The sequence below is a fragment of the Eptesicus fuscus genome, chromosome 7, assembly GCF_027574615.1.
Source record: "Eptesicus fuscus isolate TK198812 chromosome 7, DD_ASM_mEF_20220401, whole genome shotgun sequence".
In the NCBI taxonomy this organism is placed as follows: Eukaryota; Metazoa; Chordata; class Mammalia; order Chiroptera; family Vespertilionidae; genus Eptesicus; species Eptesicus fuscus.
This window is the reverse complement of record NC_072479.1, coordinates 69,225,306-69,249,062: the sequence shown is the minus strand read 5'-3', so window position 1 is coordinate 69,249,062 and position 23,757 is coordinate 69,225,306. Positions and strand designations below refer to the sequence as shown.

At 44.5% G+C, this 23,757-nt stretch overlaps 1 protein-coding gene across 2 annotated transcripts in view; it reads right to left on the bottom strand.

Moving 5' to 3' along the window:
- The window catches only part of PKP2 (plakophilin 2), an 81,270-nt gene extending 58,807 nt beyond the window's left edge, over positions 1 to 22,463 (bottom strand). The window contains exons 1-3 of one of the 2 annotated variants that reach the window (XM_008140548.3): positions 22,226 to 22,463; positions 7,914 to 8,026; positions 6,841 to 7,541 (exon numbers count right to left, since the gene is read on the bottom strand). In XM_008140548.3, coding sequence (XP_008138770.2) covers positions 6,841 to 7,541; positions 7,914 to 8,026; positions 22,226 to 22,448 — 1,037 coding nt within the window. In that variant the 5' untranslated portion in view covers positions 22,449 to 22,463. The remainder of the gene's footprint in view (positions 1 to 6,840; positions 7,542 to 7,913; positions 8,027 to 22,225) is intronic. The other variant, XM_054718480.1, reaches the window with a different exon arrangement.
- Between the last annotated feature and the right edge of the window lie 1,294 nt (positions 22,464 to 23,757).

Here is a 23,757-nt window from a genome sequence, read left to right as displayed (position 1 = left end):
TTAAAAAAAAAGCAGGCTATTACCATTAAAACCAGAATTTGAGTGTGTGTGTGTGTGTGTGTGTGTATTTTTTTAAAAAGAGATGGAAATATTTTACATGCATAGACTTCAATGCCTTTATAGAGACACCAAAACTCTACTAGTCTCATTTTAATGACAATTTTAAGTCTTTAGCATCTACCACTGCAGGTGTTTTAATTGATGAAAGATCACGCATAGCATTGGAATAGCCTTCTGCTTAATACAGCTTTTTTCCCCCAAGATTCAATCATTAATCCACTTCATAAGTCATAAATGACTCAGGAGAGTTTGAATTTCCAAAAATAATTCCATTATTTGAATCGTTTATTTTCCTGAACATGATTCACAAAGAGGCTCTGCATGCACTCCTAGCCAATCTAGTGCCGTTTTACTTTATTGTCAAAAATAGTTCCCAAACTAAATGAAACTTCCTCAATAGAAGGTTTGCTACAGCTGTCAGGGCATCAATTTTCTGTTTTGTTGCTGTCTGTGATACCCAACTTTAAAATATAGCTTATGTTTTGACCCCAGTCTGGCTCCAAATCCTACCATCCTCAATCCCCTCTTCCCCCTCCTCTGATCAACCATCCCATCCTCCAATCACATGTGACTTTTAATCCTTTTCTTAACACTGCATGCCTCTTCACAAGCCACTCTCTGATTTCTCTAGAAAGCCCACCCTTCTACCTAATTCTTAGCTGTTCTTCAAGATTCAACCCAAATAGCCTCACTGCTGTGAAATCTTTCTTATGTACCTATTCCCAGCTAGAGCTATTCCTTTCCTCCTCTATTCTCCTACAGCACTCCTCCCTTCCAACCCCTTCTTTCTCCTCCCTCCTTCCCTCCCTCCCTCCCTCCCTCCCTCCCTCCCTCCCTCCCTCCCTTCCTCTTTTCCTCCCTCCTCATCCTCATTCAAGCACTTCCTAAAACCTGCAGAATTGGGACTTGGGAATGGAAGAGGGGATCAGGAAGAGCAGTTGTTCCTGGACGCACTATCCCCTGAACATACTTTCTAGAACTGAGTCTTTTCAATATATTAGTGAATATGTTAAAATGATGTCAATATAAATGAAAAATCTAAGAGGAGGCAGTGCAAAAATATCCCTGGTCAGAATATGAACTATTTAGCAATAAATAACAAACAATACTTTTTAAAGTGTGCAATCCCTCAGCAACCAGTGTCCCTACTAGCTAACAGCACAGCCCTGCTGCACATGCTGGTTCCTAGGTACTAGGATAGGGCTACACCTTCGAAGACGGGTGCGGGGTGGAGGGGATCAATGGGGGAGAATGGGGGACATCTGCAATACTTTCAACAATAAAGATTAATTAATAGGGTAGGGGCTGGGTAGGTTTGAAATGCGAGGCAACACAAAGGAGAGCATGCCCAGTGGCGGGACTCACAGGGGACAGCCTGAGACACTGACTGACATGAGCCAGGGGCACACCAAAGCAGGGAAGAGAGTCAGGCATGCACAGCACCTTGATCACCTATTTGCCTCATTATAGGCAATATCTCTGCTTTTCCGTAGAGAGCAACATTTTCAAAGAGAGTTTCTTTCTATGGTTTCTGATCTCTAGGATGGCAACTTTAGGAATCATCCTATATAATAAAAGGGTAATATGCAAATTGACCCTAATGGCAGAATGACCAGAACGACCGCTCGACCAGTCACTATGAGGTGCACTGACCATCTCTTGGTCTCTTACCCCGGCCGGCAGGCTCCCATCACCTGATGGCGAACAGGGAACCGGGGGTGGGTGGCAGGGGACACGGGTGGCGCCAGGCCAAGGCCCTCGCCCCACCAGTCAGCCCACACACAGATGGTGACCTGAGGCGGGGGTGGGGTTGGCAAGCAGGTGGGAACAGCCGACTTCTCAGTCTCTTCCCCCAGCCGGCAGGCTCTGATCACCCGATGGCGAACAGAGAACCAGGCATGGGTGGTGGCAAGGGGTGGGGCCAGCTGCAGGCAGCTGGGGAAGATGGCCCTGATCGCAGGCCAGGCCTAGGGACTATACCCATGCCAGAATTTCGTGCACTGAGCCTCTAGTCAATAGATGTCTTTTCCTTTATTTTATATTTCTTAATCCCAAGTGTTCCTTCTCTTCTTTGAAATATAATTATTTTAATAAAATGTACCCTATTTGTTAAAACAATGACCTGAAATACTGTGGTTAATACTTCTTCCAGAATTTGGGTAACAAAAGAACCTAGATGGAAAGAGTTTATATTTCATTTCTCCCTTCTTTAATTCCTTCATTCTCTTACCATACATTTACATAGTGACTATTATGGACCTACCTCTGTTTTAGGGTGCTGAGAATATAAAGATAAGACACACTCACAAGAAGCTCAAAGTCTAGAGGGAGGGCAGGTAAGTAAATAGATAACCATAATATATTATTCTGGTAGAGACAGCCACACAGTGCACCTAGACTAGACTGAGAGGGGAGTGGTCAGGGAAAAGGTGTGTCTGAGCTAAGCCAGGCAAAATCAGAGCTACTGGGGGAAAAGGGATGACAGGTAGGTAAGTAGCTAGGTAGCTAAGGTAGATAGATGGAGGAAGAAAGGAAATATATGCATGAATATCTTCCATTAAGGGAAATAAAAGAGGTTCCCAGTGGTTTGAGTACTATGTGGGGGTGGTGTGGGGAGGGTAGTTACAAAGGATGAAGATTAGAAAGATGAGACTGGAGTGATAAGCAGGGGAAAACATGGGCCTTATGTGCCATGCTGAAAGGCAGGAAAACTTGGTGGGATTATGGAAAGGTTATGAACTAGAGAGAGAAATAATCAGATTTGGGAAGCTTAATTTAACAGTCCTAGAGAATGGTTCTGAGTGAGCAGGATCAGAGACAGACAGACCTATGCCACGGAGATGGAAAGAAGAGTAAACATTTAAGGCCCATTAAGGAGATAAAAATATGATCCTATATAATAAAGAGGTAATATGCAAATTGACTGTCATGCCCTCACAAAGATGGCTGCCTACAACCAGACTGGCAGGGGGGTTAGTGAGGAACAACCAAACAATTGAACAAGCAGGCTGCAGGGGGCGACCAGGACGGCAGGGGGGGTTAGTGAGGGACGACCAAACGACTGAATAGCAGGCTGCGTGGGGTGACCAGGCCGGCGGGGGGAGAGGGGGTAGGGGCGTGAGGGGCAACCAGGCCAGCGGGGGGGGGGGGGCAGTTGGGGGCGACCAGGCCAGCAGGGGGGGGGCAGTTGGGGGCGACCAGGCCAGCAGGAGGGGCAGTAAGGGGTGACCAGGCTAGTGGAGGGGGCAGTTAGGAGCGACCAGGCTGGCAGGGGGGCAGCTAGGGGTGACCAGGCTGGTGGGGGGGGGGTGCAGTTGGGGACAACCAGGCCAGCAAGGGGGGCAGTAAGGGGTGACCAGGCTAGTGGAGGGGACAGTTAGGAGCGACCAGGCTGGCAGGGAGGAGGCAGTTGGGGGTGATCAGGCCAGCATGCAGAGGCAGTGAGGGGTGATAAGGCCAGCATGGGGGGAGCAGTTAGGGGCGACCAGGCAGGTAGGCAGGTGAGCGATTAGGAGCCAGCAGTTCAGGATTGTGAGAGGGATGTCCTGGATTGGAGAGGATGCAGGCTGGGCTGAGGGGACCCTCCCCATTTATGAGTTTCGTGCACCAGGCTTCTAGTTGGTAATAAGTGATTGTGGAGGGAGAAGATAAGAATGACTTGTAGGTTTGTAAACAGCAAGATTTACTAGTAGTATGAGGAGATGGTTAGGAGTAGAAGGTTGGGAAAAGCCGATAAATTTAGTTTGGGATATACTGACTTGGGGATGTCCAGGAGGTTACTGGAAATACAGGGTGGGGCAAAAGTAAGCTTACAGTTGTTTGTATGGAAAATAATATAATAATCCTATATAATAAAAGGGTAATATGCAAATTGACCCTAATGGTGGAACAACCAGAAAGACTGCTGGACTAGTCACTATGAAGCGCACTGACTACCTCTGGGTCCCTTTCCCCAGCCGTCAGGCTCCCATCGCCTGATGGCAAATGGGGAACCAGGGGTGGGTGGCGGGGGATGCGGTGGTGCCAGGCCAAAGCCCCCGCCCTGCTGGTTGCCCCACACACAGAGGGTGACCTGCGGTGAGGGTGGGGCCAACGAGTGGGCAGGAACGGCCGACCTCTCTGTTCCCCGCCTCTGCCAGCAGGCTCCGATTGCCTGATGGTGAATGAGGAACTGGGGGTGAGTGACGGCAGGGGGGCAGGGCTGGCTGTGGGCAGCCGGAGAAGATGGCCCTGATCGCAGGCCAGGCCTAGAGACCATAGCCGGGCACGAATTTCGTGCACTGGGCCTCTAGTTAATAAATAAGAATATAAGAATAAACTCTGTGTTTCGTGTACTTGCAACTGAAAGCCTACTTTTGCCCCACCCTGCATATACAAATCTAGAGCTCAGGATAGAGAACATAGGTAAAAATAAAACTTTGGGAATCACAGGATATAAGTGTAGTACTCGGGGCCTCTCTGGAAGAGCATCAAAACTTGGAAGAGAAAGATTACCAAAGATGACTTCTTTGGGCATGCAGAAAAGTCTTTTCTTAGAAAACTAAGAAGAAATGTCTGCAATGAAAAACCAGGAGAGGCTGGTGCCTGAAAACCTGGGGAAGAGAGAATTTCCCAGGCAGTGGTCAGATGCTGCCCAGAAGCTGAGTACTGTAAAGGACTGATATGTGTGTACTTCTCGTGTAGCAATAAGGCAGTCAAAGGGCAGGAGCAACACCATATTGCAGTGGGTTGATGAGAGACTGGGAAGTGACAGGGTGGCTTAAGGAGCATGGGGCACAGGGGTGAAGAAAGAGAATGCCAGGTGCTGGAGGATATGGCATGATAGCTCTGTTATTGGTAAAATCATTTCATTAAAATTGTACCTAGCACAAATCTTGGAATGCTAGTAGCCCTGCGCATGAATCTGTGCACCAGTAGCTTGACAGTAGCTCGCTGCCACCCTCCAGTAGCTCTCTGCCCGCAGCCCCGCCCTCCTGTAGCTCCCCCTGCCCCCCTCATAGCTTGCTGCCCTGCCCCCTCCTGTAGCTCTCCCCCACCTGCTTGTAGCCAGTAGCTTGCTGCCACCCTCCTGTAGCTCTCCACCCACTGTCCCACGCTCCTGTAGCTCCCTCCACCCCACCCTGTTCCCTCATAGCTTGCTGCCCTGCCCCCTCCTGTAGCTCTCCACTGCTGCCTGCTTGTAGCTCGCTGCCCCACCCTCCTGCTGATCCGTGATCCGGTCATTACGTGGTCGGTCGTTATGCTTCACAGCGTAACGACCATTTGCATATTACATCTTTATTATATAGGATAGTAGGCATTCAATACATTTTGAATTAGCCATTTGAAAGCCTTAATCAGCTTTTTCTTTCCATAATTATCTCATGCATTTTTCTTCTCTTTAAGTGTGTCTATATTGACAAAGATCTGCTTTCTACAAGAAATCAGATGCAGAATTGAAGTCTCATGCAGAATTTTGCTTTATAAAAACTATTTCCTGCTTTAAGTTTAGGCTATCCCTATCATCTTCTATCAGCAGTACCTGCATAGTCAACGATTTTACTGTACCATGTCACTTAAAGTGTTAATTAAAGGTGACAACTTCCACTAAGCAACATTAGAACTCAAACAAAAATCATATATTTAATGTTTTACCTTAATGATACATCATTATTTCTGGACCTAGTAACTTAATCATCCATCCATTTCTTAAACCTTTCTCTTTGTAACTTTCTCCTCAGTTTATAACATTTGTGCCCCAGCATTAAACTTGAATAGGATTTAGTTCCAAAGTAAGGTTAGTCAAGCCAAAGTAAGACAGGCAGAGGAATAACTTTGAAAATTCAATTTTTAAAATTATTTGGTATTGCCAAAAAATACCCTCCAAATCACTGACTAAAAGAGTATCCCTTGCTGGGTAGCTCAGTTGGTTAGAGCACCGAATGCCAAGGTTGTGGTTTCTTTCCCTGGTCAGGGCACATATAAGAATCCATCAATGAATGCATCAATAAGTGGAACAGCAAATCAATGTTTCCCTCTCTCTCTCTCTCTCTCTCAATCAATCAATCAATAATTTTTTAAATTAAAAACATTCTTTAGAACAAAAACGTATCGGGTACTAAAGGAAGGAGCCATCTAAAAATTAGCTGCCTTGATTAGCAATCAGTCTTTCTGTGGGAGTAGTTATCAAAATAGCATTTGAGCCGAAACCGGTTTGGCTCAGTGGATAGAGCGTCGGCCTGTGGACTGAAGGGTCCCGGGTTCGATTCCGGTCAAGGGCATGTACATTGGTTGCGGGCACATCCCCGGTGGGGGGTGTGTAGGAGGCAGCCGGTCGATGTTTCTCTCTCATCGATGTTTCTGGCTCTCTATCCCTCTCCCTTCCTCTCTGTAAAAAAATCAATAAAATATATATTTAAAAAAAATAGCATTTGAGGTTCACTCAGCACCTGGAACAGCCTTTTTCCTTCCTTAATTTCAACAATATGCATGCAATTATCCATTTCCTGGTCTACTGGAGTTAGCGCTCAGTCAGCTGAGCGGCAGCCACAACCCTTCAGCCAGCATCCAATTTGGAACTGTAACAGATGGACTCATTATCACATTTCCCTCCAAAGCTGCCTTAATGAGCAGGTAGCCTGGCCTCTGTCCCCGAGGTAAAGAGGCTAATCCGTCAATTGGCAGCTGCCTGCAAAATCGTTCCTGGAGTCACTGATCTCTGGACACCTTTCTCTGCGGCCCCTCGGAAGTGCCAGCTCAGCCTGCGGGCGGTGGGAACCGCAGACTGAGAAGGGGCCTCACCTGAGCTGGGCGTCGGCGAAAACGGCTCTCTCCGCCAGCACGGCCCCACTTCCTGCAGCCACCTGGCCCGCGGTCATGGTCAGGTGCGTCCTCCTCCCGCCCGAATCCACAGCCACGCCGGGCGCGGCGTCCCTCACGGTGCGCGTGCTGTGGAAGGAGCTCTGGTGCCAGGAGGCCCGGGCGGCCCGGCTCTGCGTGGCGGGCTGCAGGGGCAGCAGCGGCCGGACCTGCCCCAGGGCCGCCCCTGCCGTCAGGTAGTTCTCTTTCTCCAGGAGGTTGCTCATGCTGTGGCTGGTCCCGGGCCGGGGGTACGCCCGCACCACGGGGTTCGGAGGGGCGCCGTCGAACACGGAGTCGTTCACCGAGCCGGACTGGACCTGCCGGTGGTGGTACGTGTCGTAGTAGCGCCGCCTGCTCACGGGCCCCGCGGTGAAGCCCAGGATTTCGGAGCGGGCGTAGCGGGGCGGCGGCAGGAGGGTGGACCGCAGGCTGTCGCGGTGCCGCAGCGTGTGGCCGGCCTGGCTCCGCTGGCTGTACTGGTACTCGCTGTGTGAGTACCGCACCCTCTCGGGGCTGCTGTCTGGGGAAATCTCCAGCCTCCGCAGGGGCTGCCTCAGGGATCTGTCTTCCACGGACTTCTGGGAGCTGTACTGCGCGGTGCCTCTCCCCCAGCGACCTTCGTACGCCGTGGGTACGCCTGACTGCACGAGGGAGAGAGAGAGAGAGAGAAAGATGACATGAGGCTTAAGCCAGTGTCCATCTCTGTTGAAGACCGACTATTCCGGGGGCTCTTACCCAAGGTGTCCCTGTCTCTGAATCACCTGGAGAAGTTGGGCCCTTTCTGGGTAAAATCTGCTTTTAAACAAGGCTTGGTTAACCGGGCTTGACGAGTCCTTTGCACCGGGATTTGATGCCGTTTAAATTTCCAGTTTTCTACAGTGTCCACGCAAAAATCAATCGTCTCATAATTCATTTAGGAAATAGCAGTGTGGCGGAAAGGCAACATTAAAAACTAATCTAGGGCAGATGAACAATGTTTCTGACAACTAGTGTCGCATTCTTTGGCATCCTACCTTGAGCCTGTCATAGGTTTTAGGAGCAGGGGAATGCCCGCCAGCAAAGTCATTTTCCACCAAGTGCAGGTTGTAGACATACTCAGGAACACTGCTGGCTCGGTGAAGATTCCCTGCAATCAAGCACGTACATTAAGATAAAATAGTTAAGCACTGTATAACAGGAGCATATTTTAAGTGTAAGTATTAAGGCCCAAAACAAGTATTAGATTTATATTAGTGTTTTTCCGTGCTGGTTTAACATTATCCTTGGATGTAGCAAATGATGAAAGGTTATCACAGCATTATCTACAAGCTTTTCAAAATAAAAGTTGAATTAAAAGTAAAGTATATAATTAAATATTTTAAAGAAAAGCAAAGAAAGGGGAGAAGAAATTTTCACAAATATAAAAGACGTGTCTGTTTGTTACAATACTGAGAAATCTGGGAATCATTTATTGGCTTAGGTGGGTCTATACCAGTGATTGGCAAACTCATTAGTCAACAGAGCCAAATATCAACAGTACAACGATTGAAATTTCTTTTGAGAGCCGAAAACCGACTTCTGCGCATGGGCCACGAAGTTTTCAATCGCACTGTACGTGCGTGCCCGCACGTGATATTTTGTGGAAGAGCCACACTCAAGGGGCCAAAGAGCCGCATGTGGCTCATGAGCCGCAGTGTGCCGACCACTGGTCTATATTATAAAAATTCAGCTTCTGGGCCTGGCTGGTGTGGCTCTGTGGTTGAGCCTGGATCTATGAACCAGGAGGTCACAGTTCCATTCCCAGTCTGGGCACATGCCCGGGTTGTGTACTTCATCCCCAGAAGGGGGTGTGCAGGAGGCAGCTAATCAATGATTCTCATCATTGATGTTTCTTTCTTTCCCTCTCCCTTCCTCTCTGAAATCAATAAAAATATACTTGAAAAAATAAAAAAAAAAGTTCAGCTTCTTAAGTCAGAGAACTCTATTCCCAGGGCAGGACCCCAGAAGCTACCTGAGAAGGCATAGGTGTAGGCAATAAATATAAGGGTGACTCAACAATACTAGATAAGATAGCTTGTTTAAACAACAAGGTGGCTCAGTGTGGTCAAAGAAAACAAGGACCCGCTTCAAAAGACCCAGCCTGGGGGGGTTGGGGGAGAGGTATTTGGCCATGTGAGAGTGAGGCAGGAGAGGAAACCAGCCTCTGCCCTACAAATGAGTCCATTTTTGGAATGAGCTGGGTTGGCTCATTCTTAGTTTGGTGATCTAACAGCCAGGCCACTCTGCTGTGAGCACAGCCTTTCCTGCTCAGTCCTGGGGGCCTACAGGGACTCTCAGCTGATGTGTGTGTCTCTGAAAGCACTCCCCCGAGGAGCGGGCGGTGGAAGACAGTGTTGTCACCCTCTTCTACAACTTGATCCTTCTCCCATCTTGTTATCTGTTTCTTTATAATCTCCTGCTGCCTTATCTCTCTCTCTCTCTCTCTCTCTCTCTCTCTCTCTCTCTCTCTCTCTCACACACACACACACACACACACAAGCTGGTCAAAATAATCGAAGATCTCTAAAACCTAGGAAATTTCTGATTCCCTAATTTTAGCCCAGATTTTTCTTTCCAATACAATTGGAACACACCAACATACTTTTCCAATACATTGTTATAAAGTCAGCATTTCAGAGGTAGATTCACAAGTTATTTTGAGGGAGGCGGGAATGGAGATTGTTGTGGTATGAGAGCACCAAGAAGAATGAATCCATCCCAAAACGTGCGTGTACATGTGTCTTATTTCCTGGAGCTAAACAATCTGGCTGGTAAACAAGTTTTAGGCCTCAAGGGGTCCTGGGGGAGGCAGTGCAGGTTTGTAAATGTCACTCCCAAGACCAGAGAAGTTGAGGTAAGCCAGGCCTGATTTCTAGGGAGCTGATTTCTCCACAAAGGATAGTAAAAGGTCAAGTAGCCCCTTAACTTATAACCTCAATGACAGAAAATGCCTGAAACTGGGACAGTGAATGAGGGAAAGGAATCTTTTCTAAGACCCCAGAGCAAAGGTTGTGAGTGGCCTTAGGACGGAGCTCTCAATGCCTACCTCTGGCTCCTGCTCAGGCTGCCCCGAGTTACCAACGCTGCCCCCCCGCCCCCCCTCCCCACCTCACCGTTCCTTCTGTCCTCCACCCCCACCCCAAATCCATCCCAGACTTTCAGGGAGACAGGGATGCAAGGGTCCTGCTGGTGTGTGAAAGGAGGCTAACTGAGCAGGTCCAGGGAATATGCTGGCTCTAATTCTGAAGGGCCTGGGAACCGGGGAGTCCTCAGCAGTGGGGTGTGGTGAGGGGGTGGGGGGAGCGGGAGCGGGGGAGTGCTTAAACTGTGCCCCCTCCAATAAAACAGAAGCCTTTTCTACAGAGGTTATGGCGAGGAAGAAAATTATTGGTCAGTTGATATATAAGAAACTAAATTTATTACTTTAATAAAAAAGTAGTTCAGGGTTATCCATGTTCAGAATTTTACACTGTATGAAAACTAAAGATATGAAAGGCAGGGACAAGCCAGAATGGGAAAATCCTAATGGCATATATGGATGGCTGCCAGAACAATTAATTCCTGTTACTCTATGCTAAAATGGCAGATGATGAAAGGGATTTAGGAATTCAACATTTCTTCAATGGGTCCCTCTAGCCTGGGATCCCTGCAGTGTCCAGGAACAAGTAGATATTCATAAACAGTTACTGGGGGGTTAGAGGGCTATTTGCATCTTCAAGCTAAGATTCCTGCAAAGATTTTTAAAATGTGTAAGAATCTTTGAGCAGGACCCAGGGAAACAGTATAGCCTGTCAAAATAGCTAATCATTGAGCTTTACAAGCCGGCCTGTTGAAGTAAGAAGTTTAACTCACATTGTTGCTGGGGGGTGTAAGGCATTTAAAAGCAATTTATATGAACTCCTTACATTTCAATATTACTTTTCTTTCAGAAGCTCAAATTATTTTATGTATTTCTTTTCGATATTCGGTGATGCAGAGCCAGCTATTATCATTTCCCTTGATAAACAGGGAAACAAATCACCTGCTTTAAATTGCGAAGAGATTTAATATCAGGTTTGAACTCTGGGTTCCTCCTTTCCACTGATCTCTGTTTAAGTGCATGGCGGCTTTTCTAGAATTGTGAAATATGAAAGCCTTGAAGGGATTATCATCCTCGTTTTTGATATAAAAACCAAAAACGACCATTCTCCTTCCTCTAGAACAGGGGTGGGGAACCTTTTTTCTGCCAAGGGCCATTTGGGTATTTATAACATCCTTCAGAGGCCATACAAAATTATCAACTTAAAAATTAGCCTGCTATATTTGGTCAAACATTTAATTAACTACCCCCTAACGCCTTGGCAGGGCAGATCTTATAAGGCCCTTGGGCCAGACGCTCCCCACTCCTGCTCTAGAACCTTTTCCTGAGCAACTCAAAATACTCTGTAAACATTAGTTCTTTACTTGCGGACACAAGTCCTTATAAGGAAGCTTCTCCTTGAGTTTTCAGATGAATGAACTGAAACCAGTTTACTGGTTCCCAGCGTATCTACAACGGGGTTGGTAACAGGAATAAAATAAGATTGGATCTTTAAACCACAAACTCTCTTCCTTTTCCAGAGAAGTTGTGATTCCTGATATTCAAGCTGCAGGCTGGCACAAAGGATGGTTTCTCTGGTTAAAAGGCCAATCTCAAACGACAAATAATGCAGATTAATTTGCCTAGGTAGTCATGCGTTTGAGATCAGTATAGTGGATTAAAGGTGAATTCGCAGCTGTGTTCTAAGATTTTTAAAGAAATTTTGAACAAGGTGGAATTTTTTCTTAAAAGATAAATATTAATCAGGATGGAAACTAATCTCTTTAAGGCAAATCATTATTTTCTGTTCAATCAGAGGATAAAATATTATATACCATAATAATGACTATGGGACAGATAAAATAATTCAGCCAGGAATTAGTCTCCAAAAATAGAAACGAGAGCAAACAAAAACATACTCTACATACAGGCGCACCCTGCTTTAAATATATCCAACCTGAAAACCCACATTTTCTAACATGGAAAATGAGCGTGTGGCTATATTTCAAAGGATTCATTTACTTCACAAAAGGAGGTGGGTATCTTCCCTCAACCAAAGAAATCTGTGGACTTGGTCTGGAGCCTCCACTCTACTGCTTTCTGTGTGTCTGGTCAAATCACTGAGCTGCCTCAGTTTCCCTCAATTCCAGCTACTAACAGAGTTGCTGAGAAAGAGGTTTACCTGAGAAAGCATTCATTCAAATGCTTTGAAAATGTAAAGCAACATGCAAAAATGAGGCATGGTTTTTAAAACAGAATTTGGATCACAAAAATTTATTTTTTCACACTTTTTCTTCAATTAATTTGTCCTAGAAGGAGAAATAAGCTAGTATGCAAGCTTTATATTGTATTGTACCTCAGAGCTTTTATTATTTTCTGGTTATTTTTTTTCTTTTTTCTCATTAAATTTATTGGGTGACACTGGTTAATGGGATCATATAGGTTTCAATTGTATATCTCTATGATACATGATTTGTATATTGCATTGTGTGTCCACCACACACAGTCAAATAGGCTATTTTTGATTAACCCGGCCACTGAGGATCAGAACAACATTATAGTGGGGGTTTTTTGCCATTCATTTCACTTGCACCGTGCATTATGTATTTTTGGTGTTTCCAAAAAGGAGGTAATGATTTATAGGGAATATTTCAAATTAATATTAACTCAGGCAATATTATCCAAACCTTTTCTTCTAAGAACACCATGGACATTTTATGGAACCCACTTTAAGGGAAATAAAGGAAGCAGTTACAGAACAACTTTAAACTCCACCTTCCTCAAATAGGAAGCAATTCTGGTCAAAGCAATTGTAGGGGTGGGGCGGGAGAGGGCTGGGGCGGGAGAGGGCTGGGGCTGGAGGAGTAGGCTAAGGGAGGGCTGGTTTTGATGGAAGGATTCCAAATTGCTCAGAAGATGGCAGAGGTGTAGTAGATCTTACAGGACAATGTAATTCTCTTTCTTTCCTAGTCTGAATGCTAATCTGAGGGATATACTATACCCAAACAGCTGGTGGGAAAATATCTTGATTTCTGGTCACCTATGCATTATCCAAAATAATGGATTATTTTAGGGTTAAAAAATGAGTTGATTTCCATGGCCTTTTTTTCTTTGTGGGTTTTGTGAGCAGTTTTATTACCTAATTGGTTAAATCAAATACATTTATGAAACCACATTGAGAAGTCTCTATTTTGATACCATTACTTATATCTGGGCAGATTTAAAAAATCAACTACAGCTTCCCTTAAGGTAACTAGATGACAGGGAATTGCTAAACAAACAAGGAAACAAACCCTTTAGATAATATTCTATTAGAGAAGAGAATAGCATTCATAGTCAGCACAGCATCTTTTCTTTCAAGCGTCTAGCACCCTCTGAGCCTGGTTAAAAACTAATTTGCTTGGTTCACACTGAGCTCTAAAAGGAGAAGGTACAGAGATGGGAGGACAAGAAATTCTTAGGAAAACAGGTAATTGGTAAGTGTATACCACATCTTTTGCCACATCTATTGAGAAGATGAAGACCATTCTCAGCAATCAGACTGTTGACATTCCAGAAAATGTCAACATCACTAGGAAGGGACGCACAGGTATTGTGAAGGAACCCAAAGGCACCCAGTGGAGGGACTTCAATCACATAAATGTAGAACTCAGTTCCCTTGGGGGGAAAATAGGTTCTGGGTTGACAAATGATGGCTACCATTTGCACTATCTGCTGTCCTGTACAGAACGTGAACAAGAGTGTTACACCAGGCTTCCGTTACAAGATGAGGTCTGTGTACGCTCAATTCCCCACCAACATTGTTATTCAGAGAATGGTTCTCTTGTTGAAACCCACAATTTCTTGGGTGAAAAATACATCTGCAGGGTTCGGATGAGGTCAGGCATTGCTTGTTCAGCACCTCAAGCCCAGAAAGATGGATTAATTTTTTAAGGAGCTGACACTAAACTTGTATAAAATTCAGCTGATTTGATTCAACAAGCCACAACATTAAAAAAAAAAAAAGGATATCAGAAATATTTGGATGGTATCTATGTTTCTGAAAAAGGAACAGGCCAGCAGGCTGATAAATGAGATCTACGTTGTCCAACTATAGAAACAACAAGATGTCAGGTGATTCTTCAGACTTATCTTGATTTTTAAAGAGGCAATAAAGGCCGTGTATTGATTTGGGGGGAAACATGTAATCATAGAAATCAGTCAGCATTCACTGCTGGTATTAATTTAAATGCTACACTTAGCCTGGCTGGCATGGCTCAGTGGTTGAGCACTGACCTATGAACCAGAAGGTCAAGGTTTGATTCCTGGTCAGGGCACATGCCCGGGTTGTGGGCTCGATCCCCAGTGTGGTGCCTGCAGGAGGCAGCTGATCAATGATTCTCTTTCATCATTGATGTTTCTGTCTCTCTCTCTCCCTTTCTTCCTCTCTGAAATCAATAAAAATATATTTAAAAAAATAATAAATAAATAAATGCTACATTTAATTGTGCTCACAAGCAGGTGCCTTCACAGTGTGGATTCACAATGGAAAGAGAACTTGGAAGTCTGAACGCTATCACCTCTGGCACTTGGTCTTTCTACAGGAACCTCTGGGGAACAACAGCGCTCTTTCTCTGCCTACCTTACAAATATTTCCCTTCTTCCATTAGAGGAAAATTGGGGGCATGCCATTACAGGTAAGACACGGCATCTTGAAACTTACTAGAAGAAATCTGTATAGCAATTCATATTTCTGTGGTTCCTTAAAGTTATTTACCAGTAACTTAAAAGAGAATATGAAATACGTTAGGACCCATCAAGAACCATATTATCAGGACTCTCCGAGTTGGTGACACATTTTCGTTTGTCTGTGAGGGCATATAACACAGGATTCTTTTCCCCAGACTTATATTAAAAAAGCAAACTAACTTCCTTTATCTTCTTTTCTTGCTTTATAAGAAAAATGACCAGATATGCAACCATTTCACACACTGCATATAACTCAGGTAGGTACTAGCTCAGGCTGGAAAAATAGTAGAAGTTGTTGGTTTCAAAAACAATGGTGAAAAGATGTTTTAAAGCACATCAAAGTCTAATAATGTTTCACGTTATTGAGAAATTAACAAAATGTGTGCAGTAGTGATTATTGTGTCATTCTCATTACAGTTAACACCGCTCACATAATCAACCCTAAGAAACAATTCAGTGTAGCGGGGGTACACCTGGATAGTACTGCCAATGATTTCTTACTAAGGTGAGTCTACCAGGCGTCGGCATTGGTGGCATAGTGGTGAGCATAGCTGCCTCCCAACAAAGTTGACTATGCCAGGGACAGACCAGCTCTCTGGGAGAATGGGCCACATGCTCCAGGTGCCACTCTGTGACTAGTCAATGGACATACCAACCAGCCACTCAAAGTCCTTACTTTTCAGGAGCCCCCTAAGCAGTTGGAGGTTATCCTCTGATGTATCAGTTCATGGCATTTTGGGGCCAATTTCAAATTACTGCTATAGATAACTACAAAAAATACATATTAAAAAGGCCCTTTATCGTGCTGGTGGCTATAAATGTATTTTGTTTGAGTAGCCAGAATATGTGATTATAGAATTTGTCATTATAAACTGGTAACTTAGCACTGGCGAAGTACTAAATTGCTACAGCCTGGAAATGTCTAAATCTCTTAATTCCTGTAATTTGTCTCCTTTGGCGTTCCTACCAATTCACTTGCTGAGATATCCCCATAATGATTACTTTAGAACGGCAATGACAAGTATCACATTATACTCTCACAATGATGCAACCGTCAAAAAGATGAATTTTTGGAACTCACAAATGAAAAGTTTTTTTTTCTTTATATAACTCACTACAGGTTTTGTAATGGGTCTTAAGTCATCATATTTCTATAGCTTCTCAATTGCCAGGGCTAACCTTTACCCTTCCAACTGATTTTCATAATTTCTATCCCTTCTCCTTTAAATCCACTAAATCTGCCAAGTGTGGTTACAGAAAACCCTTGCATTTCCCATGTTTCTCCCCTGCTAAAACATCTTCTGTGACTCATAATGACCAAATCTTTAACTTGTAGTTAAAAATCTCCTTCTATACTGTGAGGTGGAGGAGGGGTGAGGGAAGGCTGCCCCTGGAGGACATGACTGAACCACGTTTTGAGGGGCTTGCAAGAGTTAACCAGGCCCAGAAAAGGGAGGGAGGAGTGGGGTAGGGGTAGGAGTAAGAACACCATTTAAGATAAATGCACATGTTTGTTTGGTGGGCCGTGGGAGTAGTGGTGATAGGATGACAGTTGAGGAGTTGCAGGCATTAGATCATGAAGACTTTGGAATGCCATGTTGAATGAGGATTTTACTCCTGCAGATAACAGCAAGAAAATGAATCAGAAGGATAATAAATCAGAAGATGATTCGATGAGACTTTAGAAAATTTACTCTAGTAGCTATAGGCAGAATGGATTGGAGTGAGGCCAGACTAAAACAGGAAGAGGTTACCTTATCTTTCCAGTAATTTTTTACCTCCTCAACATGAAGACTCATGTCCTTTACTTCCATGTCTAGTACAGTCCTGCATTAGCACTTGACAAGTTAATTGTTGATGAGTCATATTTCCTGTCCATTCAAAATTTGCTAGTCACACAATTTAGTTTACACGTAATGCTTTAGGCTGACATCTATCCTGTGGCTTGCCACCATGGAACCAAAATGTGAGGAAAGTGGTTGCTTGTGTGTTTTTGCCTTGGAGTACATGTAAGATACTCAAATATTTTCTACTGTTTCTCTGTCATTCTGGAAACATATAGGGAAGAAAAATTTCTCCCAAATGTAGGCAGACTTTCTTCCTGAGTGACTAGGAAAGCTGACTATGCTCATTTTGGCAAGGTTAGTTAGACATCTGGACAATATATATTTACTCTCATTCTCTTCTCTGTGTGGCTTGTTTATTTATCTGTAATATTTTGGTTGTCTACAATAACTTCCTATTATCTCTCAAGAAAAGTTCCTGTTTGTTTCCTTCAAAGAAAAAAAGGTAATCAAGATACAATGATTCTGATGTGATCCTTCTCAACCCCATCCCATGGATGTATTACTGAGATTTAAGATTTAGTGGGAATAATTTACTAAACTTCTAATGAGCAATATTTCCTTCTGAAAATAAAGGAATGGCTGAAATCTGGTCAACATGCTTTGGCCAATTAATGTTGTTAAAGCCTAAAGCTGATTATTCCAAGAATATAAATATGTGAATTATTTTAATGGTAGTGGCGATTGTGTTTTCTTTTTTTTTTTTGTAAATATGCATTTTTCTCTAAGGCTATATATTGGGTTCCCTAGCTCATCTTTAAGAATTTAAGAACATAACAACTGTTTTTATGTCCAATATCCAATCATCCAATCATCATTAACTGCATTACACAGAGATATATAATAGATTTCTTAATATTTCCATTGGAAGAGGTCCTGAAATTCTATTACTATTCTTTCCCTAATAAGGCAGGGGAGTGAGATGGCTCATTCTAATACAAAGATTAACTTTTTTCCTAATGTTGTCTATCCCACTTGCACTGTCTTTGACTGTTTACTTCCCCAGGAGAAGTATGGTGCTTCTGTCTTCACATATTTGTGTACATGCAAAATAGCTGGAAAACATTAATCTCAGATCTGTATAACTTAAAATTCCTGAATGTTATCTGAGATAGAACCAAATTATATTATTATTAGTCACATTAATCAAGTCTGATTTTTAAATACCAGAGGTCTTAGCAACATTTTTGTTATTATATTTCATTATTATCACTGCTAAGTTGCCAATAATTTTTGTTGACCAGACCAGAAATTCAATTTGAGTGTAAAATCAATGTTAAATACTTGGAGAGAAAATAATATAAATATGTGTAGCCTTAATTTATTATATGGGAAAACCATTTACAGTTGATATCCAAAACAACACTTCAGGAGAATGAGCTAATGTGAACAACACATACCTAGAATATCTAATTCAAGTGAGCTACCCTGTGTTCCTGTGATTGGAACCAGTAGCACAGGGCATAGATAACATTAATGGAGCCTTTGAAAACGCCAGAGTGAACAGTCTTCTTCTCTTTAAGGTAATTTCCTGTATCTTATCTGTGACACATAGGCAAGGAACTTTTATAATCACACACTGTTCCATTGATTCTGAAACCTCTCTACCAGACCCTGCCTGACCCACAAAAGATGTGTTCTCACCATTTCTAGGGGTGAAGAGCTCATTTTTTGTAATCAGCATTGTCTTAGCATTCTATTTTCTTTGACTAATTATAATCAGAAGAATTAAAAAAAAAAGACTTGTAAAAAAAATTCTCTGCAAGCAATTTGTTAGACACTGGACAAAAGGTCACCCATGGGTGATATTAGGCAGACATGGAGGTACATTAAATCAGGTGGCACTACCAACACTTTTCATTCAGAGCAGCATGGCCATGACCTTACCACCCCATCACTGAACTCTTTTTTTTTTTTTTCTCCCCTCTCTTAATCTCTCCTACCTTCAGAATGACTAGTCACTTCCCTTCCAGAATTGCTTCATTCCTGGAATTCCTTTTTGGCAATAAAAGAATTCGTACAGGATTTGAACAGTGTCTAACTTCCCCTCCCCCCAGTAACACCTATCCATGGCCTTTTTGCTGCCTTAGCCAGTTTTCAGTCCTTTCTCCAGAATTCCCCCTGAGGCCAGATATGCAAAAGATATTGGTTAGGGAAACCATCTAAGTAAATGGCACGCCTCAAGTTTTTATGGTAAAATTTGAAAGAAGTTGCAAATTTTATTAAGATACTGTTGTTCACTGTGTTTTATAAGTATCACAGACAGCACTTTAAAACATGACTTTCTTCCTACATTGGCACCCAGGGGGGACAATGTAATATGTAAAGTGGTAGTATTTCCAAAGTGTAATAACTAGGACATGGACATTTAAAAATTTCCCCTTTGCTAATACTTGCAATCCTTAAATGTCTTCTCTGTGACTTTTATAAAAGAATTTAAAAAACTCCCTACAATAGACTCATTTCACAATGCTGCTGTACACCTCTGCCCCTCTGCCTCCACCCCCATGAGTTACAGCTAACTTTAAAAGCCTTCAGCACCGTTTTAAATAACAACTCAAGTTAGAGTGATTTACAGCGAAAACCACCCACCAATATTAAGGGACTAGAGAGAAACTGACTGGGTTAACGATCCTTGCAGGGTATTTATCAACAGATCAGCCCCATATAGCTCATGTTTTTCAGCAGATTATCTGCTGCCTCAATCTTACAGGTATGTCAACAATTCAGAATTCTCCAGGGCCCGTGGAACTAACAACAGTCAACACCAGGGTCATTTCTTCCCAGAATTTCTTGTGTTGATACAGGATTCTATCCAGGCCAGCACTGTTTCAACAATTGCTTGTCTGTTTCAACCACAGAGACATGACAGTAATACGGAAATAATAAATGCAATACTCACAACCATCAAGAGCCCCCAGACCTTTTCAAGGAACGTGGATTAAACAACACACTTGAACCACCTCTGGTAATTGTTCACGGCACGTTCATGTTAAATTCCTCTCAAGTGGATTACTTATTTTGAGTTTCGGAAAGCTGAGGCTTTCAAGTCAGTAGGTGTTTGCTGCCTTATCTCTCTGCCTGACTTGCACTTCTGTGTAGGTTGCTGAGTGCATTTCAGCTTGCTGGGAAGCTCCCATTGCAAACAAAATATTTCAAACACTTTGTTCCTTAGTTTGAAGAGCCACTCAGCCAGTTGCCCTTAGCATTAGAGCAGGAGTATCATGACAGTGCACTTTTCTCTACCGTATCAACTATGTGAACTATGCCACATTCCTGCTATTCCCGCCTAAAATGTTCTCTCCAGCAACCTGTGTCCAATCCCACTGAATTTTGGGGGACCTAAAATCCCAATTCTTCCAAGCAGCTCCTCAAAATTCCCTTCAGTCAGTGGTCTAATTCATCCTTCCAAACTCCATAATGTACTAGCTGCTCTTTTTTTAGCATCACTTACCATGTTTTATTTGATACATTTTTTTTCCAGAGGTAGGTTTCCTTCTTCAGACCTTAAACTCCTTGCTTTAAAGCAAGCAGAGCCTATGTTTCATTCAGTGCCCTTCATGAAGAACAGACTCATTTGATAGTTCTTGAATTCACGAAACAACATGAATTCATCACGTTGTAGAGAGGAGAGACAGATCATGTGTGGGTTTGAGACTAAGCGTCCAATGAATGTGGAGAGACCAACACATTCTACATATGTGAAATGACTCCTCATGTCTATCTTACATAATTGTTTTAGGGATATAATAAAATGCAAACGTATTTTTAAATAGGGATAGGCACATACTAGATGCTCAGCAAAGCTCCCTTTCCTTCTCTATTTATTCCTCAGACTTACTGAACAGTTGACGTCCTGTTACTTCCGGCTAGCCACTCTCAGAGGGTGCGGATGATCTCATGCGCGTCCCTGTGTCTCCAAGCAGAAGCTAGAGCGGTTCTAGTGCAGCCAGCACGGGACCTGCACAGACTACAGGGGTGCAGTGACTCCACTGGCCAACAACTGGCCTCAGCTATCCTGAAGCCATTAGTCAGCCTCCTAAACATAAATTTAGTTTTTTTTCCATGCACTGTGGCAATTCTGTGTTATCTACACCGCCCACTCTCTCAGAACCACCTCAGTTTTATTTAAGGAAAAATGGGAGGGAACTTAGTGTCTGATAGAGATCCTACTCTGTATTAATAACCAACAAGCTTAACCATATAACTGATGAGTAGTTTAAAAATTCGGGCTTGTTAGCTTAAATATCAGTTTTGCTGCTTACTATCTGTGGGAACTTGAGTCTTACCTAACTGCTTAGTGCCTTCATTTGTACAATGGGGATTAAAAGGCTTATCTAACAAGATTATCTTTTTGGGGGGTGGGAGGTGGGGGACATACATAATACAATGAACATAAACCATATAGTCCAATTCTTGACACATAGTAGGCACTCAGTTACATTAACTATAATCATCAAACATCTGTTTACCTTTAAAATATGTAAATATTGACTGCCTGATCCTTTAGGATCCTTTTACACGAATTGAAAACTATATGGCCTCCCAGGGTCTGCTATTTTAAATTTCTAGTCCGACCTGCAAGCGTTTTTCTTTTTCCTAATGTGTTCTCCATTTGCCATTGCCGAGTTATTTACTAGAGAAACAGTTCAACATTGCAGGAAAATCCCAACTTAATTGTTCAATTCCTTTCCTGTTCTCTTTTCTATAATAACCCTTTATAATACTTTTACAATGAAAAAAAAAAACACACACAACTAATAAAAATGGGACTGTGTAGCTTCGATCACTTGATTTTAGCAGAGGAGAAAATATTTCATGTTTTCTAATTTGTAGAACTAGTTTGCCATCTTCTTCACCTTCCATCTCCCCTGACTATCAATTACTGATACAGTGTTTTACTTTTAAAAAAACAACCCCTTTCGCCTCTGAGAGGCTGAGGGGGTGTGGGTGTGGGTGCTGCGGCTGGCCGGGCCAAAGTCCCTTTCCTCCCCCCATCTCCCCCCCGCGGGGTGCTGGCTGTTCCTGGCCCAAAGCCTCCTTCCCAATTTTTTCACTTCCTAGATCAACCGCTGGCGCAGTACCCTGGGTGGGGCGCCCCGAAGTACCTGGGCGAGGCACCGCCACCCCAATGTACAGTTTGTAGGAGCGCCAGTACTTTCAGGTTTTCTTTTTCACAATATTCCTTGCGGCCTTAGACTCTTTTTAAAAACTAATAAAACCGAGGGGCGCTTTCCCCTAGAAAAATGATCCTCTGGACTTGCTGCATAGCATAGCATGTCAGAGTGTTTACAGACTCCCGGGGCCTCCCCATTAAGACCCCTGGGCGGAGGGGGGGGGGGGGGCAGGAGGAGGACGGCGAGGCGAGCCGGTTAAGGAAGAAGTAAAAATCTTAGACTGAATTCTTTCACAGAGATATATTTGTGCATTTAATACACGTTGACACATACAGGACAAAGCCGAGTGGGAGGTTATTTTAGAAAAGACTGCTTTGCCCAAGTGAGCCGGTCTGAGTCCTGAGTCGCGCCGCCTCGTACAAAGGGACCGGGAGCAACAGGTGGGCAGGATACCAGGTCCCGCACCCTCAGGAGGCGGGGAGTCGAAGCAACGGGGTGAGGGGTGAGAAAGAGGGGGGTCGGAGCGATGCAAGGGGGGGGGGGTGGCGGGCTCCACTCACCGTTGCCCACGAAGCTGCGGCCCTTCCGGGCCAGGGTCTGCTGCACCTGCTCCTGGATCCGCAGGCTCTTGGCCGCCTGGCCGCCGCGGCCGCTGCTCCCCGCCAGCTTCAGCTTGGCCTCGGAGGGCAGAGCCAGGCTGGAGCTGTCCAGCTGCCCCAGGATCTGCTGGCCCAGGACCGTCCGGATGTAGCCGCATTCCGCGGGGGAGCCGGGGGCTGCCATGGGACCGAAGGACGGGACCGAGCCGCTCGCCTGCTGCGCGATCTGCGGGTGAAGCAGCAGCTGCCCACGAGCCGGGGGCATTGGTGCGAGCCCCGCCCCGCCCCGCCGCCCCGGCCCCGCCCCGCCCCGCCGCCGGCCCCGCCCCCAGCGCCGGTGGGAGGCCGGAGGGGAGCAAGGCCAAGGGAGCCCCGGAGCCCAACCTCCCAGGGGGAGGGGGCGCGGCTCCCGCCAGGCAGGCGCACTGGGCCCGCGAGCGGGGGCGGGGCCGGCGGCCGGCGGGGACACCTGGCGAGTGGGACACCTGGTGGTCGCGCGCACTCCAGATCACCTAGGTTGCTACCTGCCAGGGCGGCGCCCAACTTGAGTTTCCTTGCTGGGCCTCTGCCCAGCCCTCAGAGGATGATTTCACCTCCACTGCGTAGCGCCCCGGGCAGGTGATCCCTGAAGAGTCACGTCTCTTCTAGGGCTAAGGTTTGCCGCTGGGATCCCCACGTGAGTACTAACCTGGGTAAGTCAGGCTATGCCAGACGGTTCAAAACATTTCGTGGTTTTCCTGGACCTGAGGGTGAGAAAGAATTGTTGGGTCAGGCAGAAAAAGCAGCAGGGAATTGTGCCAAGAGGACATGCGTGAAATAAAAGATTTTGTGTTGTTGTTGTTTTTTTTTTTTAATACGGTAGTTGTTTTTTTCTTAGTACGACTTTAAGGACTATGTACTTTTTTTGCACAGATGCAGTCTCAGAAACATATGTTCTTCCTCATTGAGATCTTCTGTTTCCTCTTACAAATAAATACACATTGTACCCAGTACACTCTATGCACACGACTCCTCTCCTAGGAACACACCCACACAGAGAAACTCCAGTTAGAGGCGCTAGGGAAGAGCACACTTTAATAGGTGATACTTTTTAATGGCCCTGCTAATGTTGATTATGTCCTTTTTATGACAGGCTCCGTAGGGGGCCCATGGAAAGGACCTCTGGCTTTCAATCTCCTCTTCCACAACTTATATTTATCGCGCTATTAAATATGTTTCACACGTACTTGACTACTGAGAACTTGAAAGCTAAGCTCAACAGAAAGGGTCCTTGACCTTAAAGTTTACAACCTAAGCCACTCATCCTGATTTTCCTCTTTGGACTTGAGAGGCAGAAAGAAAAACATCTATCCCAGGTATTAAGTAAGATAATCTTCCTTTGATTGCGTGGGTTCCTAGGTTCACTTTTCCTCAAGCCACTCGATTACTGTAAAACTCCACTTATTCAGATCTGGAGTGGCTAGAGAACACAGCTTTCCCCTTCCCCATTGTCC